At 40.2% G+C, this 19,072-nt stretch overlaps 1 protein-coding gene across 4 annotated transcripts in view; it reads right to left on the bottom strand.

Moving 5' to 3' along the window:
• The window catches only part of LOC126365920 (uncharacterized), a 179,193-nt gene that overhangs the window by 76,567 nt on the left and 83,554 nt on the right, over positions 1-19,072 (bottom strand). For all 4 annotated transcript variants that reach the window (XM_050008667.1, XM_050008668.1, XM_050008670.1 and 1 more), the window contains exons 12-13: positions 15,504-15,633; positions 4,214-4,303 (exon numbers count right to left, since the gene is read on the bottom strand). In XM_050008667.1, coding sequence (XP_049864624.1) covers positions 4,214-4,303; positions 15,504-15,633 — 220 coding nt within the window. The remainder of the gene's footprint in view (positions 1-4,213; positions 4,304-15,503; positions 15,634-19,072) is intronic.

The raw sequence follows: 19,072 nt of genomic DNA, 5'->3' as shown, positions 1-19,072 counted from the left end.
TATGCAAGGCAGGCAAAGTAAAAACAACGAGCACGATTAAAATGAACACAAACACACTTATCGGCAGAGAACCGAAAACCCGTCTTTGCAGCCCACTCCTCTAACCGCCGCACTGTTAGCTGCAACTGACGGCTCACGGTTGTAACATTGGAGGAGGAACAGAAAACAGCAAAGTCGTCCACAAATAAGGAGCACTGTACTGGACTCCTCACTGTAAACGTTATACTGTTGATGGCTATGGCAAAGAGGGTAACGCTTAAAACGCTGCCCTGGGGGACACCGTTCTCTTGCTCAAAGCGATCAGACTGTGTGTTACCAACACGGGTCCGAAAAAACCGATCAGACAGGAAAGATCGAATGAATATCGGGAGGCAGCCACGAAAGCCCCATTGATGCAGTTGTGCAAGAATACAGTATCTCCAAGTAGTATCATATGCCTTACTGATATCAAAGAAGATACCAATACAGTGATTCTGATGGACAAAAGCCTGCTGAATAGCCGTCTCTAGGAAAGTCAGGTTGTCGACCGTGGACTGAAATTTTCGGAATCCACACTGAAAAGCGGCTAAGGAGCTGTCTGGTCTCTAACAGCCAGACCAGACGCCAGTTAACATTCGTTCCAGGGTCTTTCCGACACAGCTTGTCAAGGGATACTACGATAACTACTGGGACATGTGTGGTCCTTTCCTGGTTTGAGGAGAGGGATGAGGATTGCCTCCCGCCACGAGGTGGGGAACACTCCTGTCTGCCATATGAGATTAAAACATTCGAGGAGGATTTCCTTCGACACCGCTGGCAGATATCGAAGCATGGAGTACCGGACGCGGTCGTAACCCGGTGCAGTGTCAGATGTCTCACTAAGAGCTGATTCAAGTTCCCACATGGAGAAAGGGGAGTTGTGCGCCTCAGAACTGTTCGACCGAAAGTCCAAGTTCGCTCTTTCGACAGTCGCCCGGTAGCGACGAAACGCTGGATCCTGATTTGCAGTGGCAGTAATTTGTGCAAAATGCTCTGCCAGCATCAGAGCAATGGCTCTGAGTGTCGTTTCGAGGCATTCCTGGTGCAGGACAGCAGCTATCGGTAAACGGCTATGTTTACCGGAAATCCTCCGGATGGCTTCCCATACTTTTGTGGAACAAGTGGAACGGTTGATGGAGTCCAGGAACGCCTGCCATGGCCTTTTCTTGCTCTCTAATGACACGGCGTGCCCTGGCTCTCGCGATTCGAAAGGCGGTAAGACTGACCGCTGTTGGACAGCATTTAAATCGGCGAAGAGCCGCACGCCTGTCCCGGATGGCTGAACGACACTCTTCTGTCCACCAACGCACAAGACGCCGCTTAAGAGTGCCAGAAGACTGTGGTATGGACAGGTCAGCAGCATGATGGATCACAAGTGTGATGTGATCCACCCATTCTTGGATGCTATTGTGGCGGTCAAAGACAGCCAACCGAGTGAACAGTGGCCAATTAGCCCTGCCAATTATCCACGATGGTGGCTGCTGCTCCAGCAATACACCATCCAGGAGATGAATGCGGATAGGGAAGTGACCGCTGGAATGAAGGTCGTCAATGACCTCCCAGTGAACAGAGTCAGTGAGGGTTGAAGAGCAGAAAGATAGGTCAATGGCTGAGAATGACCCTGTAGCAGGAGAGAAATGAGTCGGAGTGCCTGTGTTGAGGATGCACAACACTTGAGAAGTTAGGAGGCTCTCCAAAATTTGACCTCGAGCGCAAAGAGAAGTAGAGCCCCACAGGACATTATGGGCATTGAAGTCTCCCAGGAGGAGAAATGGGCGGGGGAGATGGTCGATAAGATCTGTGAGAGCGTCTAAGGTCATTGCATCCAGAGGGGGTAAATAAAGGGAGCAAACGGTAAGCCTCCGAGGTGAATAAATTTCAACTGCAACTGCTTGCAGGTCAGTATCCAGGGGCAGAGCAGAGGAGTGGTGGTCATTATTGACAAACACAGCGACTCCGCCTTTGGCCCTTTCTCCAGTCAGGTCATCTTTGCGATATGACATATAGCCCCTTAGTACAGGAGCATCAGATGGTTTTAAATGTGTTTCCTGTAAACACAAGCACAGGGGGCGTTGCCATGCTAGGAGGTGCAGTTCCTCCACATGTGCCCGGAATCCATTCATGTTCCACTGTATAATGAGAGCCATCTATCAGGGTGGGAGTACCTTCATTCTCACTTTCTGTCGGGAAGGAGAGCCCACAACAGACGGATGCTCAGTTTTGGGGCGAGATGAGTGCCCCAGTCTGACATCAATCTCCATCGCCTCTGAAGAGGAGTCGAGAGAGACGTCAGAGAGAATGACATCCACATCAGCAGACTGTAGAATGTCGGTCTCCTTTAGCGGGCGAGTCTTCACCTCTGTCTTTGGCTTCGATTTTCTGGCTTGAGGCGGCATTGGTGCCAAAACCTCAGAAGCAGTAGGGGGTGTAGCAGCGCTGGGCAATGCACAAGACTGGACCTGGAAAGTAGCTTTAAGCCTAACTGATGGAGACTTACCGTGCTGTTACTATTTACAACGCACATGTATATGGACTGCTGGTGTATTTAAGAGGATCCAGAAGGCTTCTTGTGGATGATACTGTTGTTCATGGGTAAGTAATAACAGCAAATTATTGCAAAATGGAGCTGACCTTCAACATAAAGATACGTCAAATATTTCATATGAATATGCTGGTAGGCACATTGTTGTTCGAGTCCATGATTGGTGATAAATCAATGGAAACAGTAAGAGCAGTATATTTCTTAATGGGTTCATTTTGCAAGTGGCAGAGCATGAGAAATTCTTTCTCAGCTTTAACTGCAGGCCATTGCCTGGCTGCAGGCATCACAGAAAGGTTTACTGTTAAAAATTCACGAAATTGTGAAAGTATTACTACATTCTTGGTGTCTCACGAAGTAACAATTACAGGAAAAGCAGATAAATTAAAGACTATACTGAGGTTTCAGGTTATTGATCTTCCCACGCTTCATTAGCAAATGGAATGGGAAAGCAAGGAATGATATTAGTTCCTAAATTATCCACAACCACATGCTGAAGTGGCTTGTAGAGTGCAGTTGCAGATGTTGAGTGTGGCTGTGCTTGTCCCAATCTTCTTTATATACCTCACATTATTTGAATCAGACTCCATAGTAAAGGCAAGTACTCTGAAATATGACTTCAGGACTGTCTCACACAGAGTGAGGAGCTTTTATGACACCAATGAATTATCATACCACAGATCTTTGTGTAACATGTTACTGAGAAATTTGCACCACCTTCTATAATACCGAAGTGAAAACTAACAATTTCATCAGTAATCCATGGGACACAAATGCTTCATCAAATTGGACCATTTCCATACTTACACTTACCAACATGTAAAAAATGCATTACAGACATAGATACAAATCTATACACACCTAACAGAATATGTAGGATAGTTCTGAGATGGACCTTGACGAATACACAACAGCACTGGAGAGAGAGAGAGAGAGAGAGAGAGAGAGAGAGAGAGAGAGAGAGAGAGAGAGAGAGAGAGAGAGAGCTGATCACCTAACTAGTCCATAAGGAAGTTTCATTAAAGAATAAAACTGTTGCAGAGTAAAATATATATATAACAGCATTTTTCCACGTTGTATATTAGTACTGACTGAATTTCTCCAAGCAGTTCAAAGCTACATTCAACCCATGATTTACAAAATATGTTGACTGGTTCTTTGTTTTACCAATGAATGTGCCCACTAGTTAGAATATGGAAGATTAAACTCAAATGTCCCATCAGAGAACACTGCCGGTTGGGAAACTGGAGTATTACACAATATTAAGATTTCCAATTTTTCTCTATTTGTAGAGATATGCAATTGTACAGGAAAAATTAGCATGCTGGCTCAAAATTTCATTGAAGTACCCACTTTCCAGTTCACTAATTCTTTCTACCAGAATATGAATTAAAAACAAATTAAAAAAAAAAACATTTGCCATGATTTTAACTTTTATTGTTATGGAATACAATCTACTCAAACATGGATAGAACTATCTCCAACAAAACAATATGTCTCATATGCAAGAAGTTAGCAACTACCTGAATGATCCATTTCAAACTTACTGCAGTATAATCTATACAGTGGTGATACAACTGTGTGTGCATACTGACAACGACATTGACACTGCATAAACAAATTCACTTCACACAGTAGCTCCAAAATGTTACTCACCTTTCTGAACGACTTCACCATAATCTCATTATCTTCAGACAGGTCCTCAAACTTTTTAGACGTCCCTTCTGCCAGTTTGATTTTTATGGCCTGTCAACAGAAATTACTATTAATCTAATAAAAAGTAGCAGGCGGACACTTCAATGATTTTATGAACATTGTGGCGAACATCTTCAACATCTGGAAACCCAATCAGTTCTTATTTTGAATCATAAAAGAATAAAATTAAAGTTCCTTTTGATTAGTAATAACATACTATTATTCTGTTAATGACCAAACACAGAATTAAATAATAGGAAGTCCAGGTTGGAGATCAACACTATCATGAAAAGGATAGATTGTTACTTACCATAAGGAAGGCAAGTTGAGTTGCAGACAGATAAAATGAAAAGCTTGTTATGCATTGAGCTCTCAGCCAAGAGTAAGTAAAACATAACTTGACAAAAAATTTAAGGACTTCTGTATTTCTCCCCCGTGTGACCAAAAACCTTAACTACTAACAGCATCTTTTGTAATGAACTGTTTTTAGGTGGAGAAAGCAAGCCAAATGGTGTTTCGTTAAGACCACTGCTACTATTTTATATCAATAAAACAAAACACATCTGGTGACAAGCATTTCCTTGGAGTCACAAGGCAGATTTAAAATTTCTTCACTGATTTTGGGAACAGCCTCAGAAAAAAAACAAGCCTCTTGAAAGAAGTGTACAAAACGGGGAAAAGTTGTGTAAACCAACACTATGGTTGGTTTTACTATGTTCGTTACTGTGTTACGTCTATTATATTCCAGGTACTGTGTCATTTTCTTTCGAGAAATATGAGTACATAGCGTACAAACCACCAGTGACTGCCACAATTTTCTTCTTCTCATGAACCATACTTCGTAACATATAAACTACTTTCAAAGTTCCAAAATATACTATGTCTATACAAAATTGGACACTGTACAATGTACTTGCAGTGACACAGTCGTTATTCCTGAAATCCAATTCCCATGGCCTCTGGCCTGCCGAGGAGCACCTTGGTCCTGGTTTAAGAGCATGTTAATTTCTCCTTCTGGTCTTCTTGGAAAATTCAGGGGAATGTAACAATATTATGAGCAGGAAAGTTGCTACTCGTCATATAGCAGACACACTGAGTTGCATATAGGCACAACAAAGAGACTTTCACAATTAAAGCTTTCAGCCATTGGCATTCGTCAACAATAGACACACACACACACACACACACACACACACACACACACACACACACACACACACACACGCAAACGCAAACGCAACTTTCACGAACGACTGCAGTCTCAGGCAACTGAAACCACTGTCTCAGACTGCAGTCGTGTGTGTGTGTGTGTGTGTGTGTGTGTGTGTGTGTGTGTGTGTGTGTGTGCTGTTGACGATGGCCAATGGCCAAAAGCTTTAATTGTGAAAGTCTTTTTGTTGTGCTCATCTGCGACTCAGCACCTCTGCTACATGGCGAGTGTCAGGTGACAACGTGCATGGTTTGGAAGGTGATCAAGTGGGTAGGCCGCACAAATGGGAGGAGAGGGATAAACATTTATCCTTTTCAATATTTTTGTGCAGAAAGTAAAATGTCAGATTCACAATCACAATTCAGCATTGTGCTCACAAAGTAACTCCTAGATAATGCGAGCTGTATGAACAAGGGCCATGTCATGTTGGAACACAGCAGCATCACTTGGGAACAAACACTGTACTATGTGATGGACCATGTCATCCAAAATGATTGCATAATTCTTGAGAATAATGCAGCCTTGCAGAATACCTATGGGGACCATGGAATACCACGATACAGCAGCACAAACCCCTCTTAAACATCTCACTCTTGCGACAAACTCTGCCAATAGTTGAGAACAGTGTGAAGTAATGTAATTCTTCAGGCTTTTCCAGCAAGGCACTGTCATGAAAAATCTGGATTAAGCTGGTTACTTGCAATTTCATGCATAATATTTGAACTTCATGATTTGCATCTTCTTCAGGTGCTGGCTGATACTGATCCCAGTATGGAACGAATTTGGGTATTTATGCCTTTGTTGTGATAGGTACTCTGCAGTCTATGCCATGTCAGATAGTCTGTCCACAGTATGCACTGACCAATAGCATTGACTGTAGTGTTTTTACAGCTGCGACTGTTCTAAATACTGTGCACATACTTTGTGGTTATTACCCAATGTCAATCTTGCTGTATGGAGTTCTGAATGACATTCAAGTTGTGCTAGGTATTTTATCTTCTGTCAGTTATCATTTAAGACCTCCTGTGATCTTGGACGCTGTATTACCATGGCATGCAGTGTTGGGTATTTCGTCTGAGGTCCATGCTCACTAGGAGTAGCTGTAATGCTATTTTTAGGCTGTTTATGACTCTGTAGAATGTTCTCAGGTACTGGGTCTGTTGGGTAAGGTATTATTTCACATGTGCCCTTTGTTACTTCAGACAATGGACCCAGTAGGTGAGGACATTCTGCTGAGTCTGAAGCAGCTATTTGAACACCAGCTGCCTGAAAATAACACTGCAGCCCATCCTGATGTACATGTACCTCAGACGGAATGCCTGACATGGCATGCCAGAATAACAGGACGTCTTAGATAAAAAAAAAAATATAAAAAACACCCAAACATGCCTTGAAGGCCCAACGATACCGATCAGTTGCCGTGTCATCCTCAGCCCTTAGGCATCACCAACTATGGATATGGAGGGATAGTAGTCAGCACACCACTCTCCTGGCCGTTTGACCCATCCAAGTACTAGCCAAGCATGACAGTGCTTCACTTCAGTGATCTAATGGGAACCAGTGTTACCCCTACTGCAGAAAGGCCGTTGGTGTCCTAGATGGCAGGAGTACTTAAATGATAAAATCTGAAGATAAAATGTCTACCACGACTTTGGCATCATTCAAAACTTCATACAGCAAGATTGGCAATTGATAATAACCACAAAGTATGCACACAGCATTCAGAACAGCTGCAGCTAATCAAAACACTACAGTCACTGCTATTGATTGGTGCCTATCACGGACAGAGCACCTGATGTGGTGCAGACTGTAGATGAAGCACCTAGCACAACATAGGCATTAATACCATGCTTGTTCCACGCTATTCAATGTGACTGTGTGAAACCAGATTCACCTGATCAAATTAGTTTCTTCCATTGCTCCATAATCATGGGTTTATAGCTTCAACACCATACTTTCCTGTTACGAGCATTAGCATCAGCGTTGAGTGGTTTTGGAATTCCAGGTCGCCCTGCGATTCCCTGTTATGGACCTCCCTCCATGTTGCTTTGTTACTGAAAGGGTCCACGACTGTAACACTCAGTTTTCCAGAACTTTTGCAGCTGTCATTCATTTATTATTCGTCACAATCCTCTTCAATGATTGTTTATCACAATCGTTCAACACACACTTTCATCCATATTGTGACTTAAGGAGGAGAATGATATTCCACTTTCTCTGAACGTGGTATAGATCTAAGAGCACTGAACACCTCAGCTACCCTGGTTACGGAAGCACCCACCAAATGAGTTCCAACAGTTTCCCAACATTTGAACTCTCAAAGCTCCAGTATAATGCACTCACAACTACACAAAACACTGTTCTGACACATGCAACATATTGTTGACACTGCACAGGTGCCATTCATGGTCAGATAAACAGTGCAACCTCCAATCTTGGCTAGCATCTGCATTTGTGTTCAAGACTGCATTTCTCACAATGTTTCTGCATTTTTCTCCAACCCCCTATATGTTATCAGAAATGGAAAGATTGGCAGAAGGTGCTACAAACCAAACTTCGGCACCCAACTATCATCATATTGTAAGATATATGAAGGAAGTAATATTGAAAGCATGGGACAGTTCATTTGCAATGGAATTTGAAACTGAATAACTTATTTCATTAAATTCTGACAACAACTATAATGACCATACTGATTAGACGTGCAGCAATTAAGTGGCATAGTGTGTTACGAAAAATTCAGTTGTGTTCACCCCATACATTTTTCTCCATTTACTTAAATAATTTGTTACTTTGAAACTCTTATGTGACTGACTGCTCTATTTAATGAGCCTGTTATTCACCAGTAACATGTGATTAAGGCTGACACTTCGCCAACCCTCTTGCAGCAGCAGCCCCCACCACTGACATACCCACTACCTACAATAGGGTGTATACATGGACAAGTGAAAAAAAAAAAAAAATTCCCGGATTTTTCCTGGATCTCCCGGTTAAAAATACACTTTCTCCTGGGTGAAAATACACTTTTTCTGTGTTAAGTGACAGTAATCTTTCCCTCAGAACTGTCAATGATTTGAATGGTTATGGTTTTATACAGCGGCTTATAATTTCCCTGCACTTTAGAAAACGCAACACAGGGGAAAATACATGCTTTGCAATGTTATTTGATGTGCAGCAACATGTACAATGCATATTTTCATATTACTGAAGTATAAATTAGCATTTTGCCAATCACCGCTTGTTCTTTCCGAAGCTCTGAAATCTAGATTGCGATGTGCTTTTATAAGCCAGTCGTAGCTCATGTTACGTGATCTCGCCAGCCGGTAACAGCGGATATTCAGAGCATAGGACATGTGATATAGTCAGTCAACAGCATCATCACTGTTAAGTAGCACAAACACACAAACAGGAAAAGTTAATGGTTCAAATTAATATACATAGTATTGCTACAAGAAAAGCGAAGCTTTCACATATGGTGGTGATCTTTTTTGTGCGTGTTACACTTAAAGATACATCACACAAATGTGCCAGTAAAATGTTTAATACCGAAATAAATCTCTGATCTATTGGGCTTGAAATTGTTCTGAATGGCTTGTCATCGAAGAGTTGACTTTTAAATGAGAATCAAACGCTCTGTGACTTAAGAAATTCATCATATATTCTCACACATAGTTCATCTTACATAAAAGGAAATTTAGTTCGAAAATAACACTTTTCAAACCACAATTCGCAATATTTTCCTGCGAGCTGTTAAAAATAGATTTCTTACAGTAATTGGCAGAGAGCACGATATTAGAGGCATCACCATGCTTGCGCAGCTATGATGACATAAGAAGCCCAATGTTCCTATGTGTAAAACATTAAAAGATCTCAAATTATGTCATAAAAGAAACAAGACATCAGAGGATACTCCGATAGAGTCAGAATTTGATGAACCATACTAAAATGAATAATTCTCCTTAAAGTGCAGATTTGTATATCCAGATTCCAAACTAAGTAGACCATGACCTGATACTAAGTTTCTCAGTGTGGTTTTCGGGATGTAAATTTTCTTGGAGTACCAGTATTGTATTATCTCATGTTTGGTTCTTTATTATGGCATAATGCCATACATGGAAGATGAAGATTTGCACTTGAAATGCAGCGAACAGTTGAAACTAGCCAATAGTGTGGAATTAAATACATCATTTCAAATAAATTGATATAAATGAAAGTCTAATTTCTTTAGCAAAGTGACAAAAATAACTTCATTGTTCTTCAAGGCGATTAATGCTAGACTGTCAGAAAAGTCGAAATAGAGTAAAACCTGAAACTAACAACATATTTTAGCCCTCCATAATTATGTGAATATATTTTAATTCACTTGATAGCTCCTAGCCACAGAAATCATTTTTTCATTTGACGTGAGAGCAGTAAAGAAAGAGGAAAGAGCAACATCACTAAATGTAAACACGGATTACGTGGAGACTACCCCCTACCGTCCCCACTCCCCACTATAACTCTGAAAGCTCTGCACAAGAGCCCCAGATCTAGGGTATTTCAAAGCGGGGCAATACTATATGGTGGCGTCCCCCTCTCCGCCTGCCTCCCTAGAGCATTTGAGATAGGATGTCAAAAATTAAAATAAAAGACTCTTCAAAAATATATTCATTTTGTAGCACACACCTTTCTGAAGAGTCCGATGCATAAAACATATAACTTCGAGGAAATGTAAGAAATGTTATTTGGTCTGAAGTGCACCAAACTGCAGTGCCACGCCTCTTCACACAGCGTTCTTCTACCGCACGTCACTGTATTTCACACTGTGGAACTCAAATGTGTATATTTTGTAATGGATGCCATCAAACTACATTCAAGTTAGCGGAAATTACAATGTCCTGTGGTGCCTCTCCTGCTCCCAGTTGGCCAGTTTGACATCCTGCCCCTCTTTTTTCAAAAAATACCAACACCTCGCAGTTAATACTGGATGGGGTTATTTGTAACAGGAAGAACAAGGACTCTTCAGAATACATGGACTGTATATCGCCTATTAGCTAATAATTTGCTGTTCTGCGTGGCATAAAATTAAATATAGGATAAATAAAGCCAGTATAGACAAGAGACAAGCAAAACAGTACACATTTATTCAGTCCTTAGTTCCTACCATTTTTTTCTGTCTAATCTTGCTACCGCTTTACATGGCGTGCTTTCCTTTCTGCGAAAGGATCTATTACCTCATCAAAACTCGTCAAACATTTTGCTACATGAAAAAGCTGTTAATACAAATAGTACCCAAGATTGGTGTGGTTTCTCAATCTGATTACATCCATTTTGTCACTGTCTACTAGATAAAAGAAAATAGGCCTTTCTAATATTGCAGCAATTGTAATACACAACAAATAAGTGAGACTGTTTTGGTAATGATAGTCACTATTTATAATATGGCAGAATATAAGTCACGAAGTACCAATATGAAATGCCTATTTAGCCTACTACAAGCAAAAAGGTTTATGTTAGAAATAGTTTTACACTTCATTCATATGCTCCAGTTTCGCAAGCATGAGATCGAAAAGTAGTAATATGAAATTATTGTATAAATTTGGAATCGTCATTCTTCCAAAATTTGTGTGATATCCCTGTTTCTTCTCCTTCCTCGTTCTAACAAACAATTCTGTAACTACTCCTACCACTGACAAAAATGATTTCCCAGTTAACTCTACTAACCGTGACAATCACCAATTTAGTTATCCAGCGATTATTCTCCGGTTAGGCATTATTATGTGTTTGTACAACACGTTTTCCACGCTACTCCCAAATAGAACTTAACTGGCTGCTAGCTGGAGACTGTACAACTTGCCCTTTCTAGGTAACGATCTGGCCAAAAATTTTCTGTCAAAATTTCATTTTCTTGGATACACCGAGAAGATAATTTGTAATCTTTCTTACCTGTTGTTCCTGTTAGTCATTTATTTTCCCTCTGGTAGTCTGAATCTATTGACTACACTAGTTATTATAATAACGCTGATATTCGCATACCTCATCAATCACATAAACAAACAGCAGTTGGCATTCAACCATTCGGCTTTATTCCACTCAGCAAGTATAGCCCTGCCCCCTTTTGTCTGCAGTAAAGTTTATTTCTAGATGGATTCCTCTGGCACAGACATCATATACAGTACGCAAGCATATTCAAATATCAACTTATAATTCATTCGGAAATCAACTTGGAATGTGTTCAAAAACCAATAGGGATGCATTTCAAAATCATCTAAATAATCGATAGACCAACATGCACTAGATGCTGGGCACTTTGTGAAACAAGGCTTTTTCCCCCCTCAAGAATATGAGAAACTGCCACCCGTTTCAGATACTCCGATTTGCTGATTACACAGCCAACAGCATGAGCAGGAGGTGGTTCTACTCATACCCAACTCAACTACACATGTGCATGAGCCCGCTCGTAACTGCTTAAATGTTTCTAATGTAAACAGTTCTGACGTCACACTCATTGGAGGTAATTTGTTGTTGAGGAGCACTGCACATTCTTCCTAAAGCCTTTCACATGTTTTGCTGTTAGCACACTTGTATGAGCTCTGTGTTTGTTTGTGTGGCCCACTTCCTTTGTAATTTAAGTTTTATTCTCTCGTTCACGTTTTGTTGTGCAGTATTATTCTGCAGTAGCAGGATATAGAAATAGACATTGTCAGAGTATCGGCTCTTGTTGTTGTAGCTGTTGTGGTCTTCAGTCCTGAAACTGGTTTGATGCAGCTCTCCATGCTACTCTATCCTGTGCAAGCTGCTTCATCTCCCAGTACCTACTGCAACCTACATCCTTCTGAATCTGCTTAGTGTAGTCATCTCTTGGTCTCCCTCTACGATTTTTACCCTCCACGCTGCCCTCCAATACTAAATTGGTGATCCCTTGATGCCTCAGAACATGTCCTACCAACCGATCCCTTCTTCTGGTCAAATTGTGCCACAAACTCCTCTTCTCCCCAATCCTGTTCAATACCTCCTCATTAGTTACGTGATCTATCCACCTTACCTTCAGTATTCTTCTGTAGGACCACATTTCGAAAGCTTCTATTCTCTTCTTGTTCAAACTATTTATCGTCCATGATTCACTTCCATACATGGCTACACTTCATACAAATACTTTCAGAAATGACTTCCTGACACCTAAATCTATACTCAATGTTAACAAACTTCTCTTCTTCAGAAACGCTTTCCTTGCCATTGCCAGTCTACATTTTATATCCTCTCTACTTCGACCATCATCAGTTATTTTGCTCCCCAAATAGCAAAACTCCTTTACTACTTTAAGTGTCTCATTTCCTAATCTAATTCCCTCAGCATCAACCGACTTAATTCGACTACATTGCATTATCCTCGTTTTGCTTTTGTTGATGTTCATCTTATATCCTCCTTTCAAGACACTATCCATTCCGTTCAACTGCTCTTCCAAGTCCTTTGCTGTCTCTGACAGAATTACGATGTCATCGGTGAACCTCAAAGTTTTTATTTCTTCTCCATGGACTTTATTTAATACCTATTCTGAATTTTTCTTTTGTTTCCTTCACTGCTTGCTCAATATACAGATTGAATAACATCAGGATAGACTACAGCCCTGTCTCACTCCCTTCCCAACCACTGCTTCCCTTTCATGCCCCTCGACTCTTATAACTGCCATCTGGTTTCTGTACAAATTGTAAATAGCCTTTCGCTCCCTGTATTTTACCCCTGCCACCTTCAGAATTTGAAAGACTATTCCATTCAACATTGTCAAAAGCTTTCTCTAAGTCTACAAATGCTAGAAACGTAGGTTTGCCCTTCCTTAATCTAGCTTCTAAGATAAGTCGTAGGGTCAGTATTGCCTCACATGTTCCAACATTTCTACAGAATCCAAACTGATCTTCCCCGAGGTCGGCTTCTACTAGTTTTTCCATTCGTCTGTAAAGAACTCGCGTTATTATTTTGCACCTGTGAATTATTAAACTGATATTTCGGTAATTTTCACATCTGTCAACACCTGCTTTCTTTGGGATTGGAATTATTATATTCTTCTTGAAGTCTGAGGGTATTTCGCCTGTCTCATACATCTTGCTCACCAGATGGTAGAGTTTTGTCAGGACTAGCTCTCCCAAGGCCGTCAGTAGTTCCAATGGAATGTTGTCTACTCCGGGGGCCTTGTTTCGACTCAGGTCTTTCAGTGCTCTGTCAAACTCTTCATGCAGTATCTTATCTCCCATTTCATTTTCATCTACATCCTCTTCCATTTCCATAATATTGTCCTCAAGTACATCGCCCTTGTATAGACCCTCTATATACTCCTTCCACCTTTCTGCTTTCCCTTCTTTGGTTATAACTGGGTTTCCATCTGAGCTCTTGATATTCATACAAGTGGTTCTCTTTTCTCCAAAGGTCTCTCTAGTTTTCCTGTAGGCAGTATCTATCTTACCCCTAGTGAGATAAGCCTCTACATCCTTACATTTGTCCTCCAGCCATCCCTGCTTAGCCATTTTGCAGTTCCTGTCGATGTCATTTTTGAGACTTTTGTATTCCTTTTTGCCTGCTTCATTTACTGCATTTGAATATTTTCTCCTTTCATCAATTAAATTCAATATTTCTTCTGTTACCCAAGGATTTCTACTAGCCCTCGTGTTTTTACCTACTTGATCCTCTGCTGCCTTCACTACTTCATCCCTCAAAGCTATCCATTCTTCTTCTATTGTATTTCTTTCCCCCATTCCTGTCAATTGCTCCCTTATGCTCTCCTTCCAACTCCGTACAACCTCTGGTTCGTTTAGTTTATCCAGGTCCCATCTCCTTAAATTCCTACCTTTTTGCAGTTTCTTCGGCTCTTACCAGTCAAAATTTAAAAAAAAATTAACTGACAACTAAAACAAAAAAACAGGTTTTTCCCAGTTTTCTCCCAGAGCAAAAATTCCCAGGTCTTTCCCAAATCTCCCGGCTGTCCCAGGTCATATACACCCTGTACAAAGATGCTTGCAAAAGTCAGTCAGCAGATTACTAGTTTCTTTTTTGTATACACACAACTGTAGATATGAACAAGTAGTACATTCATTGTATATGGCTCAGCAACTCCATTGCCCACCACTGCAATCTGTCAGCCACAAAGCAATTTTAATGTGAGAATATATTGAAGATTTTAGGCACCATTCTTATGACCAGTGTGCTAAGAGAATCTAGTAAAGATCATCAATTTGTCGATGTGGCCTTATAAACAGGATTTTTTTTAAATCTTGCAAGAAATCTCACTGTCTTTCTATGAAACAGAAGTATCATTTAAGAGTCTTTCCATCCTCTATACCCTACAAATGTTTATTGTCAATAACTTTGACAATAGTTAACTTTTATTTGTATGTAGTTTATCTTCTTGCATGCTCTCTCGTATTGTTCATGTCAGCATAGCACTGTTAATCACGGGTTTAAACTGGGCCTAACAAAGAAATCATACGGCAATTCATACTTCAAGAATGACAAAAGTTATCTGTTAAAATGTAGACAATGTGTGACTATTTTTCCCAGCTACATTCCCACGCACTATTGGTGTAGTGCAACAACAATTACTTTACATACCGCCACCAATTTAAACCTACTGCTTGATAAATGACGCCTGTAAGATTTTTTTGGGGTATAATCTACAACTGTATGCACCCATTTTGCTCCTGCATGTCTTCTATTGTCACCTACATATTTGCCATTAAGTCTCCATCTGTACCTTTTCTTCTCTCTGAATCTAGCAGGTTACCACCTGGTCCACCTACCAACCAGCAGCATAGTGACATGTTCTGTGCACCTCAATTTTATTTTCAGCGTGATCATAGATACATCTTCTGTTTCACTCCATTACCTAATCAATTTTTTTGATTTCTTGTTATTTCTAAAATGCACCTCCATGTTGCTCACTGAGTAACCCTCAGTTTTGAACAGCTTTTAGATTTAAATTCCATTTATATATCAATGAAGTAGTACGAAGATACCACAGAACACTAATTTACTAAGGAAAAAAGTGCTATTAATAAGAAATCAATTCTATACCTGTGCAGGCAGCTCTGATGCTTCTTTTGGTAAGCTTCTCAGTTCATCAGCATTACAAGCCTCCTCATTTCCATAATCCACATAAAACACCCTTATCTCTGGAACTACTTGAATTATTTCGGCTCGGTACCTATAGGTCACAAACAAAACAGAAGTATCACAAAATGTCAACATGTCAAATATAATAAATAATGGAAAATCCAGGATGGAATGTAACAATATTGTGGAAAAAGGCCTTAACGGCTGAAAGCTATAATTGTGAGAGCCTTTCTGTTGTGCCTGTCTGCATCTCAGCATCTCCATTATATGGTGAGTAGCAACTTACCTTCTCATAATATTGCTACAATAAATAATGGGTAGGAAGACAGTTGAGATCGACAAAAATCAACTATGGTCTCAAATGTAAGAAGCTACTCTTAAGACAAAGATGAAATGTATCATTAACTTTTGAACAAATTGGCAATCTGAACTGCGACAGAAGAAGGGTTTTATTACCCTCAATTTAAACCCATCTCCTAACCTTGCCAGAACCTCAACCTCATGATGTGCAATGAAATGTCAAACAACAATGTGTGTCATAACTAAAATCATCATCATTTTCTTCATGGCGTTTACAGGGTGTATACATGGACAAAGAAAAATTCACGGATTTTTCGGTTGAAAGTACACTTTCTCCGGGTGAAAATATATTTTCCCCCGTGATATATGAGAGTATACTTTCCCTCAGTACTGTAAAACTTATCAGTCTTTTGTAAATAAAACAGAAAGAAACTTCCACATGGGAAAAATATATTAAAAACAAAGATTCCAAGACTTACCAAGTGGGAAAGGGCCAGTAGAAAGGCACAATAAAAGAACACACAATTTCTAGCTTTCGCAACCAACGGTTGCTTCTTCAGGAAAGAGGGAAGCAACCATTGGTTGCGAAAGCTAGAAATTTTGTGTGTATGTTTGTGTGTTATTTTATTGTGCCTGTCTACCGGCGCTTTCCCGCTTGGTAAGTCTTGGAATCTTTGTTTTTAATATATTTATCAGTCTTTTGAATGTTTATAGTTTTATACACCGACGTAGAATTTTCCGGCACTTTAGAAATCGAAACTTGGGGGCCGGGTGGGGTGGGTGGAGGGGAACATGTTTTTGAAAGATCTTTCATGTGCGACAGCAACATGTACGATGCACATTTTCGTGTTACGAAGATATAAATTTGAACTCCACCAAACACCGCATGTTACTTTCCAAGGCATTGAAATCGAGATTGCAACGCGCTTTTGTCAGCATAGGACACGTGATGTAGTCAGCCAATAGCAACGTCACTCTTAAGTAACCCGAACACACAAATAAGAAATGTTGATGGTTTAAATTAATATACATAGTGTTGCTACAAGAAAAGCAGAGGTTTCACATATAATTGTAGTCTCTAAGATTAATAAGCTGCAAGAGAAGCTAAGCTTCCGCATATAATCTTGATCTTTTTTGCGCCTGTTACACTTTAAGATGTATCACACAAATGTGCCAGTAAAATTTTTAATAATGACGTTAATGTCTGATCTTCTGGGCTCAAAATTCTTCTAGATGGTTGTCCACAAAGAGTTGATTTTTAATTGTGAGTCAAAGGCTCTGTGATTTAAGAAAGTCATCGTACAATGTCACATGTAGTTCATCTTGTGTAAAAGGAAATTTACTTTGAAAGTAACGCTTTTCAAACCACCATCTGCAATGTCTTCCTGTGACCTGTTAGAAACTGATTCGTTTTAACAGTTACCAGATAGCGCCAGATAACAGGTGCCATCGCTCTTGTGCAGCTACGATGACGCAGGAAGCCTGTATGTTCGTACGTGTAAAACATTAAAAGATCTTGCACTATGTCACAAAAGAAACAAGACATCAGAGGACACTTGAAGTTCATCGGAATTTCGTAAAACACACTAAAATGCATAATTGGGCTTAAGAGCACATTCGTATGTCGAGATTCGGATGTAAATTTTCTTGAGTACCAGTACTGTATTTTCTCATGTTTCGTTCTCCATGGATTTTAATTAATACTCCAAATTTTTATTTTGTTTCCTTTACTGCTTGCTCAATATACAGATTGAATAACGTCGGAGATAGGCTACAACCGTGTCTCACTCCCTTCCAACCACTGCTTCCCTTTCATGCCCATTGACTCGTAACTGCCATCTGCTTTCTGCACAAATTGTAAATAGCCTTTCGCTCCCTGCATTTTACCCTTGCCACCTTTAGAATTTGAAAGAGAGTATTCTAGTCAACAGTGTCAAAAGCTTTCTCTAAGTCTACAAATGCTAGAAACATAGGTTTGCCTTTCCTTAATCTTTCTTCTAAGATAAGTCATAGGGTCAATACTGCCTCACATGTTCCAACATTTCTACGGAATCCAAATTTATCTTCCCCGAGGTCGGCTTCTACCAGTTTCTACATTCGTCTGTAAGGAATTCCCGTTAGTATTTTGCAGCCGTGACTTATTAAACTGATAGTTCGGTAAATTTCACATCTGTCAACACCTGCTTTCTTTACGGCTGGCATTATTATATTCTTCTTGAAGTCTGAGGGTATTTCCCCTGTCTCATAGATCTTGCTCACCAGATGGTAGAATTTTGTCAGGACTGGCTCTCCCAAGACGGTCAGTACTTCTAATGGAATGTTGTCTACTCCCTGAGCCTTGTTTCGACTTAGGTCTTTAAGTGCTCTATCGAACTCTTCACGCAGTATCAATCTCCCATTGCATCTTCATCTACCTCCTCTTCCATTTCCATAATATTGTCCTCGATAACATAGCCCCTGTATAGACCCTATACACACCTTCCACCTTTCTGCTTTCCCTTATTTGCTTAGAACTGGGTTTCCATCTGACCTCTTGATATTTATGCAAGTGGTTCTCTTTTCTCCAAAGGTCTCTTTAATTTTCCTGTAGGCAGTATCTATCTTAAACCTCGTGAGACAAGCCTCTACATCCTTACATTTGTCCTCTAGCCATCCCTGCATAGCCATTTTGCACTTCCTGTTGATCTCATTTTTGAGACGTTTGTAATCGTTTTTGCGTGCTTCACTTACTGTATTTTTGTATTTTCTCCTTTCACCAAATTCAGAATCAATTCTGTTACCCAAGGACTTCTACTAGCCCTTGTCTTTTTACCTACTTGATGCTCTGCTGCCTTCACTATTTCGTCCCTCAAAGTTACCCATTCTTATTCTACTGTATTTCTTTCCCCCATTCCTGTCAATTGTTCCCTTATGCTCTCCCTGAAACTCTGTATAACCTCTGGTTCTTTCAGTTTATCCAGGTCCCATCTCCTTAAACTCTCACTTTTTTGCAGTTTCTTCAGTTTTAATCTACAGTTCCATAACCAATAGATTGTGGTCAGAGTCCACATCTATCCCTGAAAATGCCTTACAAATTAAAATCTGGTTCCTAAATATCTGTCTTACCATTACATAATCTATCTGAAACCTTCTAGTATCACCAGGGTTCTTCCATGTATATAACCTCCTTTTACGATTCTTGAACCAAGTGTTAGCTATGAGTAAGTTATGCTCTGTGCAAAGTTCTACCA

Source organism: Schistocerca gregaria, chromosome 4 (assembly GCF_023897955.1).
Source record: "Schistocerca gregaria isolate iqSchGreg1 chromosome 4, iqSchGreg1.2, whole genome shotgun sequence".
NCBI lineage: Eukaryota > Metazoa > Arthropoda > Insecta > Orthoptera > Acrididae > Schistocerca > Schistocerca gregaria.
This window is presented reverse-complemented; position numbering and strand designations above follow the sequence as displayed.